Source organism: Musa acuminata, chromosome BXJ1-3 (genome assembly GCF_036884655.1).
Source record: "Musa acuminata AAA Group cultivar baxijiao chromosome BXJ1-3, Cavendish_Baxijiao_AAA, whole genome shotgun sequence".
Lineage (NCBI taxonomy): Eukaryota > Viridiplantae > Streptophyta > Magnoliopsida > Zingiberales > Musaceae > Musa > Musa acuminata.
In genome coordinates, this window is record NC_088329.1 from 45,609,635 (window position 1) to 45,630,470 (window position 20,836).

The following is a 20,836-nucleotide window of genomic DNA, read 5'->3' on the forward strand; positions in this document are numbered from 1 at the left end:
TGTACAAAATCCACCAGCTAAATACACTTATCTCGAAAGGCCATTGAAGGTTACAAGAATCTTAATGCAGCTAATTAAGTACTCTTCAGGACATACAATAAACAGATACATGGACGCAAATGTGGATACCACATATCATATCAGAAGAAGGCAGTTCTGAAACAGGAAACTTCAATGAGACCTTTTGGTCATGGTTGGCTGCCGTGAATGAAGGAGGAAAGTATGTCTTGGAGGAGACCGCAGTCGGGGAATCGGGACGGTTGAAGCGCAGATGATAAGTTTGACGGGAAAGCATTAGGGTTTATGTTCCCTTGCTGGGTGGTACACCCCAGTTGGGGCAACTGAGAGAAGCTCGTCGACATCATCGGAAGAGGATGAGCTAATTGGTGCGTATTCGCTCTAACTGTATGTGGGCTTTGATGTGTATGTTTGCCTTCGTACGTCGTCACCACAATCGTTGGATCTTCGTAAGATCTCTCCACCCTCTTCTTCACCGGGCACTTTGGAGTGGTGCAACGGTAGTAGCTTCTGAAACGCATGCAACCATCATATGCCAAAGAAGTGGAGAATGTGAGCCTACGATTTGACTTACCTTGGATAAGGGCTGTTCTTGACCGCCTTCTGGCCGTATTTTCTCCACCGATAGCCGTCGTCGAGATGATCGACCTCGCTTCTGGTCACGAAAGCAAAGCGTGGCTCCCTTTGCCTTCTCTCCTTCTTCGGTTTCTTCCTGCTCAACGAAACTTCAAGCGATCAGCTCGTAGGGCACTCCACCGCAACATATCAGATCCATGCTATCGATCCCTTCCGGGGAAGACTTTGAGATCCAACAAAAGCAGACAAGGTTTCGAGACTCACTGATCCCTTGCGGTCAAAAAGGTTGTCTTGTCAAAATATAAAGGTCGAGATGTGGAGAAACCTTTTTGCCCGAAGATTACTAATAGAAGATGGAACGGAAAGAAACATAAGGTTTTTTGTCTAATGATAATCTATCAAAGTCTTTTCCAGCAAATTAGTCAACTAAGATTATAGAAATTGCTATCGATCGACAAAAGCAGAAAATTATGGTAAGGAAAAAAAAGGCAAAAAGAAGATCTTTTTATTTTATTTTATTTGTTTGTGGGAAGCAAAAAGGAGGGACTTGCTAAGGAGAACTCACGCTTTGTTAGACATATCGTCCCCATCCTCCTCCCGCTTCAGCTGATCCTTCTTACGCCGTGCTCCGCCTTCTTCTCCGGCCGCCTCAGTGGAAGACGAAGAGGCCGAAGAATTAGGTGTCACCGGAGTGGTACCTCCACCGCACCAGGACGTCGACGTCAAGTTGCAACTGAAGTTATCATTACCATCGGCCATCAACTCACGCAACGCTGCACCACCGGAACCAACCGCATCTGCGGGCGCTAAACACGAGAACCCGAAAGCTCTAGCTAAAGAACCGTCGTCCGTCGGCGTGCCACACAACAATTCGGTGAAGCTCTCGAACGGCGTCGACACCGCTTGCGGATCGAAACCACGTTGACCAGCTTCAGCGACGCTGCCTGCTGGCTTCCCGGAGAAGACCGCCGACAGCTCCTCGTGGTACGGGAACGGGTGATGCTCCCTCTCCTGATCTCCGGACATGATAGCGCTTGAGTCGTAGAAGATAAAGAGGATACGAGGCTGGTATGAGAGAGAGAGAGAGAGAGAGGAAGATATCGGCTGGAATGGAGGAAGTTTCAGCGACTGCCTTCGCAATACGTATATAGGCAGACTACTTTAGCCAATTCGTCATGTTGTTGGCTTTTCACACAGGAGACGATAACATTGAGAGAGGAGTCGGCAACGAACCGGTCGACCGTAACGAGCAAGCGAGCGAGAGAGAGAGAGAGAGAGAGAGCGCGATGCCCGCGGACCGGAGTCAACTATATTAAAACGCGGTGCTCCCAGAGACGCGTGCCAGTTGTGAGGGGATGTCGGGTGGATCGCAGAGCTGACGAACCGCGTCGTTGTCGGGTCGATCGACATCAAGCGGTCGGTGATTCAGAAAAAAAGGAAAACATCAGACGGTCGGTGATGGCTCGAGGTGCGGTCCCACGTTGCGGCTAACTGTCACGGGTTCGAGCCGCACTTAGGTCGGCAGAAGTGTTTTGCGCTTGCGACTCGTGTCTCGACTCGGAAGTCGAATCGTGTTACGCAATATTTTCTGGCCTAAGTTAGTGTCAACTTTGTCTCTTCTGGAACGGTCAACGCTAAGTCTGCTTCTGAAACCAGAATTGACAGCTACCCGAGCCAAATGAACGAGAAGCCATTTCTGCGACGGCAAAGGAAGAAGAGGTATTCCTGCGGTGCACACTTCACACATGGAGCGGTTGCGTAAGCTCCACGGCTGGTTCTCATGCTGCTTCCACAAGAGAGAGAGAGAGAGAGAGAGACGGGGCGAGGCGCTGCGAGAAGAGAGGGGGACGGAAAGGGCGAGCCTGAGATTGTTGACCGAGGGTTAGTCCACATTTGTTCTCTCGTCAGAGGACGTCGCCATCGGAGCCGAGGGAAGGTACGCATATGTTGGGTCTTTGTGAGGCCATAACGTGCATGAGCAGCTGAGAAACCGGTCGATTGGCTTTGACGTCAACGCCACTAACATTGATGGACTGTTGCACCACAGCTCTTCCGCAAATCCCACAATTGAACTCGTCCGCAACATGGGGAGAGTCGCTAGATGGTGCCCTAAGGTAGATAGATTTGGAGAGCAGCTGATGTGACATCAATCGGTTCGATCATAAGGGTAGCCTACATAGTTTAGGCAGCACAATTTTTCTAAGGGGTTTGTTGAATGGCGTCAGTTTGGTGGCGGGCAGCTCCGAAGGGTTCTGCTGCTTCTAAGCACGAACACAATGAACAACACCTGCTGTAAACTCCACCACAAATCTCTCAGATTCCTTCGGCTGCAGGTCTCTTTTCTTGATGACTAAGCTCTACCCTCCAAGAACTACAAATGTTCGATGCTTTATAGGCAGTCAATAATATGGATCATGAATTCTATACCACGGGGAAAGATGAAGAATGTGTGCCGGCAGCTGAAGTCAGGTTCTGATGAAACCATTCATCATGGATGATTGCCAGGCATCGTTTAAGAATTGTCAGCATACAATTGAATAAGCTGAATGAATGAATGAATCATTGATGGAATCGTGCATGATTGTTCGTGTCAAAGAGATTTCTTCATCAACAACTTCATTATTGAATCTTGTAATAGATTACCGACACATCTCTTCATCAGTAGCTTTACATTGTATAAATGAGAATACAAAATGCGTTGTGTGTGAGCATCAAAGCAATGCAAACTGTGACAAAGTGGTGTAAGAAGGGAACACCATAAGCTCTCGTTCAAGACAAGACACATAGTAGCACAGTCCTATCAGGAGGGCCCAATGCTTGGAGGAAATTTCCTGGGTTACTCAAGTCAAAGGAAAGGATGATCTTTTTTCCCTTTTGGAATCATTCCATTTGAACTGCACAGAACCAATAACAGGACCCTACTTCGTGTGATTCAAATTGTAGATCATATATAGGGGAACTTGTTTAAGATTTGGCTGTGAATTCTTTGTTGGCGTGATGCATGTCAAAGAGCGTTAAGGGTATCATCCATTCATCCATCCAACGATAATATAAGCGCGCAGCAGATTCCCCATAATAAATGCTGTTGACTTACTCTTGATTCTTATTGCAATTGTATGAATATTTTTCCGAGAGGAGAAGAATCTTTTCCGACAAGATTGACACGCATTTGGATTGGTCACCGACTGTATCTATGGAAGCTCGCAGAGAGATCTGATGAGTGAAGAAAAATAGAGCAAAATTTAGTCAGGAAATGTTGGAAAAAAATAAAATCCACAAAAGCCAAAACACTACGCTGTGTATTAATTACGTGATCACTACTGGGATATCGGATTTGGTTCGACGTGGATATTAAGAAAGCTACAGAAAACACACCATGATTAACGGGTCGGGCTGCTCCATGAAATCCAGCCCATTTAAATCAAGATTTATGGGTCTAAATGGATCCCATTCGAAATGGATTAATGAAAATTATATGATGATAATTACTAAACAAAATTAAGTCTAAGTTTCAAATTCTAAAGTTGTTTGTAATATATATATATATATATATATATATATATATATATATATATATATATATATATATATATATATATATATATATATATATATATATATATATATACACACACACACACACACACACACTACAGATATATATAACGATTTTCCTAAAAAACACTCATATTTTGGGTATTTTTCAATCAATATTGTCTATTTTGCTTTTTTCTAAATAGTATCCATAATTTACAAAATACCCAAATTATTCCTTAAAATTTTTTTGGCCTGTTACAAGGTTTTGATAATCACAATAAAAATACTGTAAATGATCTAAATAGATTTTTAACCTCAATCAAATAAACTCTAAGCCTAAAAATATAATATTGTAATGGTCTATAAGCAATGACAATAAAGAAAAGCACGATATGATGTCATTTACAGTTTTTTTAATATTTTTAATATATCAAATAAATAATATACATTTATTTATTTTTATATATATATGTAACTTACTGCACTCACAAAACAATACTAATAGCTTGCTTGCAACAGATGCCGGCAACGCTTTGGTCCCTTCTTGGTTGGAAGATGCAAGCACAGTGGCGACATGCATGGGAGGTTAGCAATCCATCGGCTTCTTTCCTTCTCTCTCGATCATGGCCGTGTCAGAGGGCAAATAAAGCTGTGTGCAGTCCATGGAAAGCGCAGCTTGGGACCAGTTCAAGAACACCCAATGAACTCTGCTGCAAGCAGTAAGACAGCTTATCAAGAGCCGCATTCTCTCATGATGATGCCTGCATGCTTAAAAGTGTGTGTGTGGTCCTGTGAATGCTATGAGTATGCCCCAGGGATCAACGATGAAGGAGACCATGGGATAGCCGAAAACTATAACCTAAAACTAAAAGGTTATCATCATCTGTAGTTAACAATAATAATTCATCACAATCTGTCGAACTTGCTTGTCTAGATGTAGATAATATTGAACTTGAAAGAGTTCCTTATGAAACCAGCATCCAAGACTTTGAAGTAAGATGAAGTTTTGTATACTTGTAAATGCCCCATTAGTGTTTCCTTGCATTATAAGCATTAAATGCTTCGACTGGTCCAGTGTTTGTTTGTTGAACATGAGACATAGAGGCAGCAAATTGTGGACATGAGCTTGCTCCGTTGGCCAGAAGCAAAATCTATTGCTCTGTTTGGCCCCGAGATATATTAGTTATCATTATTAAGGTGTGTAGAGAAGTGAGATGACTCATAGATAAGCTGATGACTTGGGGGGATATGCCAACGTTCTGTAATTGTAACATTCATTGGTTCCTTATGCGGCTTCTACTAGCTTGTATTTGCTTGTATATAAACTGATGACTTCGATTTTATATAATCGTCTTCTACTAGCTTGTATTTTCATCTCCTGAATTATTCGGGTACATCACCAATGCAATCTTTGCAATAGCTCAACAATAGACCTAGATTGGATCTGAATCCTAATAACATATATCATGTTAATGTTATAAAACTCATATTCGAGAAATTAAAAATCAAGCTCTCCACTATAAAAAAAAAAAAAGGTCGAAATACTCTCAATTTATTATTTAATATAAACGATATAGAAGATTCTATAATATCAACCGTCTATAATATTTTTTTTTATTTTTTATTTTAAAAATAAATCCAGTATTTAATCAAAACTAGAGGCGCAGTGATCGGATCATTGTGTTATTGGTGGCGTATGGTATTATTTCTGCCATCGTATGCCAACCCAACCCATGCGCGTCTCAGTTGACGTGATTCCCTATGCCTTCGATTTCGCCTCCCCCTCTAAATAGACTTCCCCCGCTACCACTCTCCGCCACCATCTGACCCCGCCACTTTGGTAGGAGCGCGAAGGGATCGGACTGCCCGCTGCTTGTTGCGGAGAAGAAGAATGGTGGCCGGGCGTGGAGGCGGCGGTTGGTTCCGGAAGCTGAACGGCGGGGGATGCCGCTGGCCGTGGAAGCTCGGCTTCGCTACCTCCTGGCGATGGAAGTGTCCCTCCCTCCTCCTACGCTTCTCCTTCCTCGACGACCTCCTCTTCCGCATCCTCTACTGCCTCGAGGCCGTCGTCCTCGTCGGCGCCCTCTGCTTCTTCTATCTCTGCTGCGGCTGTCACATCTAATCGCTCTGCTGCTTGTATTCTCTGTATTGATGCCGTCTCTGTTCCCGTCGACGCAACTTTTGCGTCGCTGTTGTGCTTTGGAATGTGTTGCTCTTCTTTTTTTGCCTTGTTCTCGGGGATCTAAAGATGGTCTTGAGATCGAATATCTTCCATCGATACCACTCTGTTGTCTACTACTGATTGGGCAACAAAGCAAAAGCAGTCGACAAAAAAAGTCAAAAAGACATTCTGTCCTCCTCGGTGAGTGAGATTATAAGAACACGAGGGAAGAAAACATCATCATCAACCCAAAATTTTGCTTCCAGATTGAAAGTTAGAACAGCATGATCTGCTTTATGCATGGGAAAGAACAGAATGAAAAAACTGAGTTTAAGAGTTACCAATAGCATCGTCACCATAAGACAATCCACGAGATTGTACAACTTACTATAACAAAGTAGAAGAGAAACAGCTAAGAGACTTGCATAACTACGCAAGAACACATCCGTAGACTGATAAAAGACCAACAAGACTTAACAAAGACAAAATAGTCTACAATTAATTCAACTAAGCAATTCCAAAACTTCAATTAATCTACTAACAAAGTTTCTTAGCGCTCACCAAATAAAGCGTTTCACTCGAAGATCCATGCTCCCGAACATTTGCAAGCAAGGGAGATGAGAACTACATAAACAAGTTGGGTCTTGATGCTTTGTATGTGGTTTTTAACTTCCTGGTTGGTGGCCGGACCTTCTTGAACACCAGGGGAAACTTGATTTTGGAATCATGGAACTGCTTGGTGCTCTCCCTCTTGCAAAGTTTAGAAGGAATAGTAGCTGTCTTAATAATTTGGATGCAGTGACACCTCACTCGATGACGAGAGGCCATCTCATTGTACATTTGTTCAACAGCACCATTTAGAGTAGTATCACGGTACTCCTTGTACATGTTGTGGTAACCTGTTCTGCTTTGATACCTTAGCCAGATCCCATAGTTCTTGATCTTAGTTGGTTTACGCTCAAAAATCTGCAATCAATTTGAATGTTTCATGAAAAACTTACCCTTCACAGAACTCAAACAAGAGAATCCACAGCAGAATAGGTGTCACGACATTATAGCAATGAGGTAACTGGCAACTGCATAACCAAGTAAGAGATCAAATAGATTTCACAAGTCTCAAATCTCATCATCAATCATTTCAAAACAAATGTGGTAAAATCGTGGAAAACGATCACATCTTTGACCCTTTTACGCTAAACACCTGAAAAGAGGATTAGCATGAGGCCCTTTCCCAGAATCCTGCATCTTGCTGTGGTTGCGATGTTTGACAGCGACAAATATGTTTTTTTGTGAAATCAAACCTGCCTAAATTTAGGTCTAGTCAAGGACAATAGGTGCTAAAAGATGCCAAGGTGCCATGATGCCCGTGGCGCTAGGTGCTCGCCCAAGTGACCCACCTAGCGCCTGGGCTGCACCCGATTGAAGTTGCCCGCCCGACCCACTTATCGAGTGCTCAGGCCACGCCTGGACACCAAGGTGACTTCACTGGTCAAAATAAACTATGTTATTGGGCCTCTTCACTAAATGGCTTACTGAACAAGACATCTAACAAACAGAAGATGTCCGACATGCCAGATGTCATCAATGCATTTGATGTCTCAAAGTCCCAATACATTGATAACTCAATCCCCTAAGATGGTGCTTATGACATGCAGCAGTTCAACTTTAACAAGACTACTGCCAGTTTCATCTTCACATTGAAAAAGATGTGGGGGATATCAGATTGGACCAATAGTAAGATTTTTAAAAGTATCAAGATCAACATAAAACTGGTTCTCAGAGTATAGTATGGTCTTGTAACTGAAAAAGATGTGATTACCATAAATTGTGCCCAATGGTTCAACGAGGCTGAAGACTTTCCAAAAGATAAGAAGTAGCTCAATAGGGAAATCATCACTCACAACATAGCATGAAGATGAATAAAGGAAACACATAAATACTATATAACCACCCAGTTTTATCTGTTAAGTAGGATATAGAAAATCTGTTGCAAGATTTGTGCAATACAAGACACTAACAAAGAGAAGGTATCAACGATTATACTGCAGAACAGTAATAACAATCATAATCCATAATGATTATAGATCATCAGATCAATTACAACATATTATCTGATTTCAAGGGAAGATTCTAAATTCATTATTCCATTGAATGAAGGATTATGTTAGTTTATAATGATAAATATTTCATCATCAATTTTGACTTAAGCATTTTGAGTCATGAGGTTTTATGCTTCCCCAAAAATGAGGTCAGTAATCCTATTGGATAAGTTTATGATAATGGGATATCACAGCCTTCCCTTTTAAGGTTTTAACAAAGTCTCATGGTCTAACACAGCAGTGCCTTCGATATATGCCTACAAGACAATTCATAATAAGTTTTTCCTACTTAGACGCACTCATCACATATACCCAGTACTAAGTAACTAAAATACTTGGAATTCAGAATTAACAGTAATAGACGCTCTGTAAAATAAAATAATCCTCCTCTCACTTCCACGATGGAGATATGAGACAAAATAAGATTTCATCCATACCCAATTTCTACGGTAATGGAAATTATAGGACTGCAGGTCAGAAGAAAAAGACATTAAACTAATAATTGATTTAAGAGAAAAGATATTTGACCGAGAGGTAACCGTGGATCAAAATAAAAAATTGACTGCATGACCACATATTTCTCGAATCATAGATTGCTAGTTGTACAATTAATAGATCTTTGAAATCACTGGAAACAAAAAACCTAATACAAGAACAATAGAGTGAAACAACAGCCGCAAAAAAGAATCCACCTCATTGATCGCCAGCACCTGCCCGTTGCTCTTTTTAACCTTCTTGAGCTTCCTCAAAAAGTACCTGTAATTCAAAGCCGTAAACGTCAAAAAAAATACCCATCAAACAAACATTACGAACAAGAAAATGTGCGCTTAGGACCATCGATGGAGCGAGATACGTCAAATGGGGCGCCCGGAAGCCTACCAGAACTTGGATTTCGCGCGAACCTCGTTGGTCGCCCACAGCTTCATCCGGTAGATCTTGGGATGCTCATCGGTCGACGAAGGGAGTGCTCTCCCCACCACCTGATACTGATGGAACTGCAAGAAACGAGGGAAGACAGCATTAAAACCGCAGAACCAACGGATGCGAGAAATCCACCACCAGAAACCACAGAGGACAAGGAATGGTAGGAATTTGGCACAGAAGTACGCATCGAAACGCGGAAACCATGAACTACGACGAAGAAAACGAAAGACAACTCACCCTAAACGCCACCATTTCCTCGCCCCTTCTCTTGTTGGTCGCCTCCCCTTGCAAGCGCCGGCGGCTGGCTGGATGGGGTCGATGTCTCGCGGCAGAGAAGCACTAAGCGTGCGGTTGTTGCGTATTTATAGCCATAGGTAGGTATCGTTCGAGTCCGCCAAACCCTAATCGGGCCGCATGTTGGGTTCGAGTCCGCATTTTGTTAGATAAAAATAGGACAGATAACATAAGTACAGTGATATATATATATATATATATGTCATCGCCTTTACAGTTGATCATAGGAATCTTGCTCCAGAGATGCCAATAGAATCTTGACAATCTCATGCATCGTGGGTCTTCTACTGCGCTCTTCCTCCAAACAAGACACGGCTATCTTAACCATGGCCGCGGCCTGCGCGTAATTGAACTCCCCATTCAATCTGTGATCCACCACCTCTCTCACCCACGACCTGCCATTGCCATCGAGCTGCTCCTTCAGCACCGCCACACGACTCCTCACGTCCTGCTCCCCGCCGTCCACCGCTGCCCAGTCGGAGACCCGACTCCCCTTCAGTAACTCGAGAAGCACCACGCCGTAGCTGTACACGTCGACCTTGGCGGTGATGGGGGAGTTGAGCGCCCACTCCGGTGCCATGTAGCCCTTCGTGCCTCGCACCCGCGAGACGTTGAAGCCAGCGGTGTCCCGCTTCGACAACTTGGCCAATCCAAAGTCAGCGATCTTTGCTTCGAACTCGCGGTCGAGGAGAATGTTTTCCGGCTTCACGTCGCAGTGGATGACCCACTCCAGGCACTCATGGTGGAGATACGCCAGTCCCCTCGCCGTCCCCACCGCGATCTTGAACCTGTGATTCCAGGGTAACAGGGCGCCGCCGCCGCCGCCGTCGCCGTCGGCGAACAGGTACTTGTCCAGTGACTGATTCTGAACGTACTCGTAGACCAGGAGCCTGTGCCGGCCTTCGGAGCAGAAACCCCACATCCTAACCAAATTCATGTGGTTGATCCTTCCGATCACGTTTACCTCGGCCCAGAATTCTTCTTCTGCCTGCATCACATCTGTCAACTTCTTCACCGCCACCACCCTCTTGTCATCCAAAACGCCCCTGTAGACGGTCCCCGACCCACCCCTCCCCAGCTCCTCCTTGAATTTTCCGGTGGCCTCCCGGAGCTCACGGTATGGGAACCTCCTGAACTGACTGCCAATCAACTTGTACCCTTTCTGCACTGACTTGAGCGTGTCGTGCCCCCTGAAGATACACCACCAACCTGTGAGGATGAAGACAAGCTCTACTGCTCCAAGCGCTGCAGCAAAGGCGTAGAGGTACACCCATTTGGTGTTGCCGCCGTTGTTTCCATACATCTTCGAAGAGCCCAGAACGACACTAGAATTGACGGGATTGCAGGCAAGGCCGGATTGGTTGAAGCCGGACGAGGATTTTACGGACTTGGGTACTTTGAGGAAGATGCTGCTCGGGAATGACGTTGATCTGTAGCCATTGAACAGTGTGCTCTTTGGGTAACAGGACCCTATTGCATTTTCGCCGGATTTCTGGTAGCCGAATGCCAGGCAGGAGCAAGTCGACATGCACAATCTCCTGCAGGCCTGGAAGGAGATGAGTGTTGTGTAGGTGCTCATATCGAACCCATAGAAGTCAGCCCCCGTGAGCTCTATGAAATGAAGCTGGTGCTTGGTGTAGTGGCCGCAAGTCATGTTGAACTTTGGCTTGCAGCCTTTGTTCCAGTCGCGGGGATCGTTCATCTCGTATCCCGGAGGACAGGAACACTGGCTGACAGAAGGCAAGTACTCGCAGATCGCGTTCTTGCCGCAGAGGCCATGCACGGAGCAGATCTGCCGGAGAGCGACCCAGGAGACGGACCACAACCCGTTTGACCTATTCAAGCTGTAGAGTCTGAGATTACCATCGTAATCCACTGTCAGCCTCCTTTTGATGCCGAGGCCTAAGTCAGAGGCGTTGAAGTTGAGGTTATCGCTCGACAGGAATCGGCCTGTGGAATCTAGAACTGCGATTCTGGAGCTGTTATAGCTTGATCTCCCGTTTCCGAACACAGTGTAATCCGGGCTTGGCCAATAGATGCTGGAAATCTCCGGTCCGTCGTATATAAGCTTTAGGACGTTATCGTTGTCGAAGTAGAGGCTGTAGTAGCCGGAGCGGGGATCGTCTTTGGCGACCGGCGACACGAGCCGCTTTACTTTGGTTAGCTGCTGTGCAGGAAGCAAGGTGTGGGTGGGCGAGTCGAAGCTTTGCCAGTGGATACGGCCATCTCGGTCCTTCAACACCAGGTTGCCGGAGTTGAGGAGCTCGGCTGACGAAACCCCGACGGAGCTGGTGTTGGTGTCCCACACCTTGGATCCATCGACGTCGGAAAGCACCAGTTTCCCGTCTCGGCGCAGAGAAACTCTGGAGCCACGGCCATTCACCGGAGAGTCCCGGTTGGCGGACCAGACGACGGTGGCGTCTTTGGAATAGGTGAACCAGATGGAGAAGCAATACGCATTGATGCCTACCGCGTGGAATCCACAAGAGAAGGTGCCGTCCAATGAGGTGATCAGAGTGGTTGCCTTCTCGTCCTCCACCGAGAAGGACGAGCCGACTTCCATGGTGGAACGAGGCGTTGCAAGGGAGTGAGCGAAGACAGAGACGAGGGAGAGAAGGGTAAAGGAAGAGATGAGCAGCAGCTGGTTTCTCATGGCTGACGAAGAGGAACACAGTTCTGGCTGCCGGCTGTAGGAGTGTCTCATGGTCCAAACATTTGGTCTTCATTTATAGATGGATAGATAGATAGATACACATGGAACTCGACAAATACGTATGCGTGTTCCTTAACTCACCATTCCATGCACCCTTCTACACGTAGTTCCATGTCTCTTCCATACGGCAGAGGAACTGCAGTTCCATGTCGACCTGCAGATTGCCAACCAAGCTATCACATGCATCTAAATCGAGGGACTCTCTCTTCAAGCTTTTAGATGGAATGTTGACCTTTGAAAACGACGTCTCAAGGCCGTCAGCTTCGAGTTAGTCATCCATGAACGGACGCATCCGAATGGTAAACGTGGTCGCTCTGTTCACCATTGTTTTCTTGCTATGTGATATGGCAAGACATCTTCTACGACCAGTCCCACTTCGACAAAGACAGACATGGTCATTGCGGGTAACAGTGTTCTTCGTTGAACGCCGGCACTTCAACGGACAAAGGAGAGTGTGGTTTGGGGGCTAAGAAGTCTTGTATTATTCCAAATTCTACGGGAAACTACAGAGACATCCTCGTCAACCTTCCCATAGTACAAAAACCACCATTCAACGTTGCCTGAACTCGAACAATAATTCCACCAAATACAAGCCAATACGTGAACAGCTGCAAGCACACAGAAACAGAAACACACATCCAAATCACCGTTGCTTTGTAAAGACAAATATGAGAAGCAAAAGAAGCCCTGAAGAAGGCATAGCAACAATGCTAAAAGCATGTGTGATCATCTTGCATCACCAATAGCGGTTTTAGCATACCGAAAAAATATTGCAGCAAAGACTAGTAAGATAGCAGAATGTCACAAATAACAGTGAAGAGTTTGAGCAACCAAATGGGAAGATATCTTAACAACAGTGTTCAACTCATAGCCAGTAAAGGTGCCGGAAGGAACCAGGATTTGTTGATCTAACTTGGCATCATTTGAGAAACGATGCACAGCCAACCAACCAACAGGTTGTCTATCAAGAATCCGGAGCGATGTCTTGCAAGAGTATGCAGCAGAGGTGGTGCCACTTGTGGGAATGCAGGAACAACCCTAGTAAATACTGGTAGGTAGATCATCACTGGCTGGCACCATTGTGTCCTCGCTGTCGATGTAGAACACACGGCAATCTTTTCCAGGTTGTTCTGCTGGATTTCCATATAAGCAATCATCCAACTTTAAGTCAGATCCTAATTTCCATCAAGCTGCTAGATATGTACTTAGATGCATGCCAACCCCCAAGATTTGTGGAGTAACCAAGTCCTAAAATGGAGCTGCACACAGAGCATACACAGCGTTTACTCCAGTGCAACTGCACCCAACAGGCTTAGCAGGCATCTGAGGCATTGAAGCCGAGAAAGCGGTATCAACCTTGACCTGAGTTGAAGCCGGAGAGACTGGCAGAGATTTATCAGCTAAATTTGCCACAGGAATCTTCTCAGTCAAGGAAAAACCAAAAAGCCTGCAACCATTTCGGTTCACATTCTGCTCATTTCCTATGCCCAACTTACCGTCCGAAACCGAAGCATGCACTTTATCCATTTCGGGTTGCTGATTGGCAAAATGACAACAACCCATAGTTGGAGGCCAGAACGGGAATTTTGCTTCTTTCACATGCAGTGCTTCTGAGCCGTTTAACTTGGAGAAGTAGCAACCACCATCACCCCTATCTTGACCATTCGTGCTAGATGCTGACTGAACCAATGACATTCTGGAACCTGCTTCTTGAAACATTAGCACCGACGACGGTGAAGACGCTTGAATTGGTGGCAAAGATGGTTGAACAATAGTAACATATCCCAAAGAAGATGGAGGCAATCTACTCTCAGCATGAGATGTATGAAATCTATCAAACAGGCCGTACACACCGTTCCTTGCATAAGCATCAGATCGGGCTCCAATGAATGGAGGACATTTTGAGAATACTTCTTGACCTTGCAAGACCTTTTGGAATAGGACAGGTTCGCTAAAGCCTGTGCAATTGAAGGAAAAGTCAGCTCCATATGATGTTCTGACCCTATCCCTTGTAACAGATTCACCTACGATGCAGCTGTTTGCACCAGTGCAACGTCCCTTACCGTCCGAGTATTGACGATTTCCAATCTCAGAAACATGAGAGGCTGTTACACCAATGTTACTCGGAGTTCTAAGCCTCGTAAATTCTTGACCTTGCAAGACCTTGTGGAAACTTGCAGATTCCCTCAAGTCCAGACACCCATTTCCATCTGCAAACAAATGGAAAAGAAGTATTAGAAATATCCAACGAATGTATGGATGTTCTTTGGCAAGCACGTTAAAGACCTACTCGGAATCGGAAAATCCATATTGACAGAGGGAAGACAAATTTTGGCCCTCTTGGAACCCGTTGTTGACAGGCTTCCAGAGCCTAAGACTGAACCAATTGGTTCGATTTCCCAAGGTGATATCCTGTTTTGCCTATTAGCATCCATATCATCATCCCAATTAACCTGAAAAAAAGAACAAATACATTTTAAATCAGCAACATAATGCAAATTGAATAACGAAAACAGTTGATGGTTCAATAATGCCAAAAGCACAGAGATAAGCGCTTTAGGTTGTTTCACTGACACTCTGAAACGAGCTATACTTATAGTGAAATCCACTTAAACATCATAATGGGCAATACCCAATTCAAATCCAACCAAAAAGCTCAGAGAGTCCATGCCTTGTTTCACTGACAAATAGAAATTTTACTATAAAAAAATGCCTCCAGTTGACATTGAAGCTATAATTATAGTGAAATCATCTCCTATTTGACCAAAAAATATCTCATTGCTAAGCAGATGATTGTCAATTAAGCCCACTTATCCAACCTAAGGCTTATGGACTTGAAGCTATACAAATCCTATGGGCTTCATCCCCCTGTACTTAAAGTCTATCATGGTTGATGTGTTGAAGTTAGCCCAAGAGGTTTGATGATGCAATTCAGTTATATACACAGAGATGTAAACAAGATATATCACAGCTTGTCTAATTTTAATCGTCTACATAAGACAGATCATAGTTGGCAAGCTGAATATAACAGGCTTTTTGTCTGGGAACTATGTAAGAACCTTAACTGTGTGTTTCATTCAAAATGTAGCCATCCTAAACCTCGGAATGATATACACATTTAAGCTAGTTAGACGAACATAAAGTCTAGTATAAAGAAAAGAAAACCAACTTTAAAGTAATCCTTTTTACAGTATAGCACATTGAGCCAAGATTAGAGCAACATCATGGTCTTATAAGAAATGACATGGATGAAGATCAACCTTTTGAGAGAGACATGATTAATCAGGAATCAAACCATAAGATACACAAGTTTTATTTCCTCAAGGAATGAGAAATTCATTCTTATTTTCGGACTTGTGACCGAGATTGTCCTCGAGGATAACAAAGCTATACTCTCCTGCAGTATCATAATTCTCTGATACATGCTTTAGATATATAGATGGATAAATGAAGAAGATTAACGTACACTCTATTTTATACCAATCTTACAATTTTTTGTAAGCTGCACATTATATATGCCATCTAAATTAACAAAAAGGAGGAAAAAGATAATAAATATCTTAAATCAATGCAGGCATTTTAGTTTTAACATGACAAAATAGGGTAGTCCAAGATGGCACAGAAGTCTGTTGACCCTTCTTATTTTCGGCCAAGAAACTATTTGCTTCATATAAGAAAAGGACGGATCAAGTATATGAGCATACCAACAGACATTTCCACTTTGAACCAGGCCATCTAACAGGGTCCATGTCACTGATCCCAGTTATCAGTCCTGTGGACCTACAAGAGAAACATAGGCAAATCAAATTCAACATGTATCAATTTAGATTCTGAAAGTAAATGTGGCAGTTAATGTACCACACCTTCTCTCTGTGGCATCATCACCTTCATAAAGTATTTTGAATCTCATTCCCACAGAAATGGAAGTATTTAAGCTTTTTACAAATTTCCAGTATGGAACTATGAACTCTGAGGAGCTTGCCCTGCAGGATATGAACCTAGCATTTAGAAACTATTTTAACTTTGAAATAATATTTCTGACCACCACTGTTTATTAACACAAAATGAGCTCTTGGAGATACTAATGATTTGTTAGTTGAGGACAACAAACTAGATTGTGAAATAACTGATACAAATGTCATTTGGGTAAAACATAGGAAAAGACATTTCGATAAAAGGACCCACATAAGCCCTATGAGATACAGGATTTAGGGAAACTTGGACAATTAACAATGAAACAGTAATTTGGCTAACTAATTATGTTGTGATTTATTAAGAAACAATTTATGCCAGATTCAACAATCAACAAAATGGGGGTGCTATCTACAAATGCAAAGGAGTCTGCCTTGCCTAGAAGCTGAATGAATATGTTTAATACTATCTTCAACTGAAATAATTTAGGGAACAATATCAAATAAACTAAAAAATTTATAAACAATAGTAGCATTTGCAAAAGCATACTATTCTGTAATTGTCAATAAAAAAAAAATTGTGTTAATCATGGATGTTTTGCCAACAAGGACACCTAGAAGCTTGTATTTCAAAGGTTTGTTGATTTGATAACACATTGAACGAAGCACATTAATCAGTACCAACTGACCAATCAAATTTACGTACGCCTATCATCATTTTGGAAGATAATCTATATACTTTTTACTCGATAAATCAAGTTCAGATCATGACTCTTACAACTCCTGACTATTTAGTAACATCTCTTAAGTTATAGTACACCACCGCTGAAGATAGAATTGTAGAAGTATTTTGTTTTTCTGGAAGCTTACAAATTTAATCAGGCTTGTATATAATCTGGAAAGACCATGTAAGGAAGCAAAGATATTATTCTGTTTCTTATGCTAATTATCAGTTTTCATCTCACTTCATATCTGGATGATATTGCAGAGGAGCAAGAAGATTCCAGTTGAAACTTAGACCACTCCTCATATTCAGCAACTATTAAATCTCGACAATCAATAGCTTGACACAGAAGACAAAGGTTACAGAAAGCACAACTCCACTAAAACCAGGCATACCTTGGGTTATAATAGATGTCGAAGGCTTTTTTGTTGGACACAGCATCAGCGACAGCTGCCAGTGTCAATAGATTCATGTTGCCACTTTGATGTTCCAAAACAGGGCCGCTGCCTTTAAATTGAGCTGCCCTCCTAACACCCAATCTAAGCACCCCATCATTGCCCCTATACTCATCAAGAAAATTTCATTTATGTAAAGGATTTTCATGTCTATGTTTGTTAGCGTGCAACATTACAATAAAGCCTACCGGAGAAAGAGCACTGCATCTCCAGAGCTGAGTTTCTTCCTATTTACAAATGCACTCCATCCAGTTGTAAGAAGATGTCGACGTGGTTGACCTAAAGAAGCAGATAAATCCACATCTATCAGTAGGAGATGTCAACTTGAATCTTCTAAAGGTTATGTCATATTAAGTGGCTGTATCACCCATCTAAAATTATGATTACAACTAAGATTTCTAATGTATTAGTTAATAAATGATGAAAGTGGCATAGTAGTGATTTATCTCCAGGAGGGAAAATGGTTCAACATTTTACAGATAATTCCTCGTACAAACATTTTAAAGACACATCTTTAAATGAGAATTCCAAAAAGCTCCCTCAGAAAGTAGTACAAAGCAGTATAGTGCAACAAAGTTTCTGGAACTAAACAACCTGGATAAATGGTAGTGTCAAGCAGTGTTTAAAATGATCAATGTTCATTTACTTATGATTCATACTAATAGCTAAAATGTCTTTAAATACAGTAAAGAAATTGAGCACAAATGGCATTGTAAGAATAGCACAAATGACACTACAAGTCTTTAATCCAAAGTAGACCAAATTCCTCAAATGACATCTGGTTTGGGTAAATACCTCTGTAGATATGTCGAAACCTCCATTCCATGCTGTGCAAATCTTTTGCAACGAGCTCCTGCGAAGGCCTTTGCTGCTTGTAGTCCTGTTTCGAAGAGAGGAAGCAGATAACACAAAAGGTTAAAACTTAAAACAATGTTCTTCGCGTCCAATGCCCTATGTTACATAGAATCCATTTCAAAGTAGAAAGACTGTATAAATGCCAAAAAACAAAAAAAAAATCCAATCCAAGATAGAAGAAGTTCAAGAATGTCTAGTCACCAGGGGAGGGAAACAATCCTCGGCAGCTCGGCGTGGCACGGAGAAACCCCCGTGGGTGCTCGTGTCAGAGGCAGTGAGAGTCTTGCAGAACATATGGGGTATTGATGTCCTGCTTATACATTCAACATCCTCTTCTTCTGCATCTCCTTCGAGCTCACCCTTCTTAGGTCTTCCTTCAAATTCCTGAGCCAAAAACGTGTCACCACATCAACTAATATGACAGGGAAACACAACTGACTTAGATAAAGCAAAGCTTCAAAACTCACATACCCCAAAATTAAAAAAGAATCACAAAATCACCAAAACATAGATCAGATATATTTCACTTCATATACCACAATTGATATGTCGGAAAGAAGGGATGTTTGCCATAAATACCTGTGTAATCTAAGGTGCTTCTTTTTCTCGATTCAAGAACAGCTATACGTAATAAAGATCCTATTTTTAGATGAGATAGCTTAAATCGAACCCCAGCTTTTCATAAACACTCACATCGAAGAGCTTCGTACTCCACAAAATGGAAAATCGGGAATAAGAAAAAGCCTAACCTCGCTTTCTACGACAAGAGAGAGCTGAGCATAGACCTCATCTGTAGCCGCATCAGCCTGCGTCCATTGTAGCCCCAAAAGAGCAAGGTATGAGGCCAAAAACCCCACCTTTTTGAAACCCTAGAAAAGAGAAGACGAAGCAGGGTGGGTAAGTGAACGAACATGGAGCTTGACGTCGACCACTCGGCAGAAGACATGAGGTGGCACATCGTAGCCGCTGCCGACTCCCCCTCTCCCACCGCTGCCGTCGCCGCCCTCCCTCGAGTGCTCGAGATGCCCTTGCGGCAAGTACACGACCAAGCTGCCCTTCTTCGGCAGCCATATCCGGGGCCCCGCGCACGCGTGCCACAGCTCCAGGCACACCGACGCCGACTGAAACGCCTCCTCCGCGGCCGCCGCAGCGGAAACGGCGAGGTGGGCCGGGTGCTGCTCCGGCTCCTCTTCCTCCTCTTCTATCGTGTTCAAATCGATGCCCATTCTCCCCAAACCCAGAGAACCTAGCAGCCCAAGAACCGAAAGGCAAAGCCAAGAGAGAGAAGACCCGGAGGTACGGGACGGAGAGATAGGTGTAGGATTCTGGTCGAGATAAGGATTAGGGAGGGAGGGAGCGCACAGGGGTGGTGAAGCGACGCATGATGGCGATGGTGGCGAGGCTCGTGAAGAGGAGAGGAGAGGGGGGGTGTGTGTGGTGGGAGAGGAGGAGGGGGCTGCGCTGAACTAAAGGCTGAGGGCCTAAAAAAGACAAGCGTGGGAGGCGGGAGACGAGCGGCAGGTGCACCAGAAGCAGAGCAGAGCGGAGAGCAAAAGAACAGAGTGCAGCAGAGCAGATAGATATAAGAGCTAAACACCAAAAGCTCGAGCTTTTCCTTTTTCTCTTTCCCCCTTGCTCTCTCCTCTTCCTTGGGTCTCCCCAACCATTACATAAGCTTTCCCAAAAGGAAGCGAGTCAAAAGCGACGCCTCAACCATGTCCCTTCCGTACCCTCTGCAGCTGGCCCGACCCCCATAACTCTCTCTCTCTCTCTCTCTCTCTCTCTCTCGCTTCTCACCGAATTATTTTCATTTTACCTCTCCGCCCAGTCCCAGACTTCTCGCTGTTGTGATGCGGTTGTCGTTGCTGCTCCTGCACAGCAGCGGCTGGCTCCGTGTCAATGCATGAATCGGATGGCAAATGGGGAAGAGAGAGAGAGAAGTTGGGTGAGGACTGGTCGTCGCAGTGCCCCGGTTTATCACCTCCCATTCTCCTCGCTTTTATCGGTGGAACTGTGCTGCTGATGCTGCAACTGCTGCAGCGGGCGCAGAGGAGGGCAGGCAGGGATGGTGACGGCAGCAGAGCTGCCGGGGGGCTCTTTTACTTGGGCTGCTACCGCGAGTGTGACCTTTTCATCCATTAATCCATCTTATTTCGCATTAAAGAGACTCACAGACACAGTTTCTCTCTCTCTCTCTCTCTCTCTCTCTCTCTCTCTCTCGATCTTTATCTTTCGTTGCACCATCAGACGACAAGACGTAAGAGCCCTGGGTGGTGCGTTAATTATTATTGCTGCAACGGTTGCCTCCTCCTCCTCCTCCTCCGTAGGCCACTGCAAGACTTGTGTAGTTTGCGTCGGCCCCCCCTCCCCCCACTCGGTTCTTTACAGAATTGTTCGGACGTGGAATCACGTCTCACAGACTCACACATGTTGCTGCTAGGAGATCAGAAGGAGGGACCATCCCCGGCTGTGCATGAAGACGGAGGCTTTAACTGGCAGTGCCTCGGGTTTTATCATCCTGGACCGCCCATGTGCCACCCCCTCATTGAGAGAAACACACAAGAAAAGG

At 44.0% G+C, this 20,836-nt stretch overlaps 4 protein-coding genes across 5 annotated transcripts; all 4 read right to left on the bottom strand.

Moving 5' to 3' along the window:
* Positions 1–1,757, bottom strand: LOC135635104 (WRKY transcription factor 71-like). Its single transcript, XM_065145963.1, has 3 exons — positions 1,160–1,757; positions 593–730; positions 1–528 (listed from the first exon to the last, which is right to left on the bottom strand). The coding sequence occupies exons 1-3, from the start codon at positions 1,618–1,620 to the stop codon at positions 189–191; spliced, it is 939 nt and encodes a 312-aa protein (XP_065002035.1). The 5' UTR covers positions 1,621–1,757; the 3' UTR covers positions 1–188.
* Positions 1,758–6,650: 4,893 nt separating this feature from the next.
* Positions 6,651–9,679, bottom strand: LOC103979743 (large ribosomal subunit protein eL20). The gene is made up of 4 exons (XM_009395931.3): positions 9,553–9,679; positions 9,271–9,386; positions 9,084–9,147; positions 6,651–7,258 (listed from the first exon to the last, which is right to left on the bottom strand). The coding sequence occupies exons 1-4, from the start codon at positions 9,565–9,567 to the stop codon at positions 6,917–6,919; spliced, it is 537 nt and encodes a 178-aa protein (XP_009394206.1). The 5' UTR covers positions 9,568–9,679; the 3' UTR covers positions 6,651–6,916.
* Positions 9,680–9,820: 141 nt separating this feature from the next.
* On the bottom strand, positions 9,821–12,273 carry LOC103980047 (putative receptor protein kinase ZmPK1). Its single transcript, XM_065152987.1, has one exon. It carries the CDS (start codon positions 12,260–12,262, stop codon positions 9,821–9,823), a length of 2,442 nt encoding a protein of 813 aa, XP_065009059.1. The 5' UTR covers positions 12,263–12,273.
* A 772-nt stretch (positions 12,274–13,045) lies between these two features.
* On the bottom strand, positions 13,046–20,004 carry LOC135635116 (auxin response factor 2-like). 2 transcript variants are annotated; one of them, XM_065145989.1, is made up of 11 exons: positions 19,179–20,004; positions 19,017–19,073; positions 18,469–18,651; positions 18,208–18,292; positions 17,601–17,691; positions 17,353–17,517; positions 16,186–16,305; positions 16,027–16,102; positions 14,613–14,775; positions 14,386–14,532; positions 13,046–14,280 (listed from the first exon to the last, which is right to left on the bottom strand). In XM_065145989.1, exons 1-11 carry the CDS (start codon positions 19,491–19,493, stop codon positions 13,571–13,573), a joined length of 2,112 nt encoding a protein of 703 aa, XP_065002061.1. In that variant the 5' UTR covers positions 19,494–20,004; the 3' UTR covers positions 13,046–13,570. The 2 variants fall into 2 exon arrangements, with proteins under 2 accessions (XP_065002061.1, XP_065002055.1); XM_065145983.1 differs by having other exon boundaries at positions 13,046–14,532.
* Between the last annotated feature and the right edge of the window lie 832 nt (positions 20,005–20,836).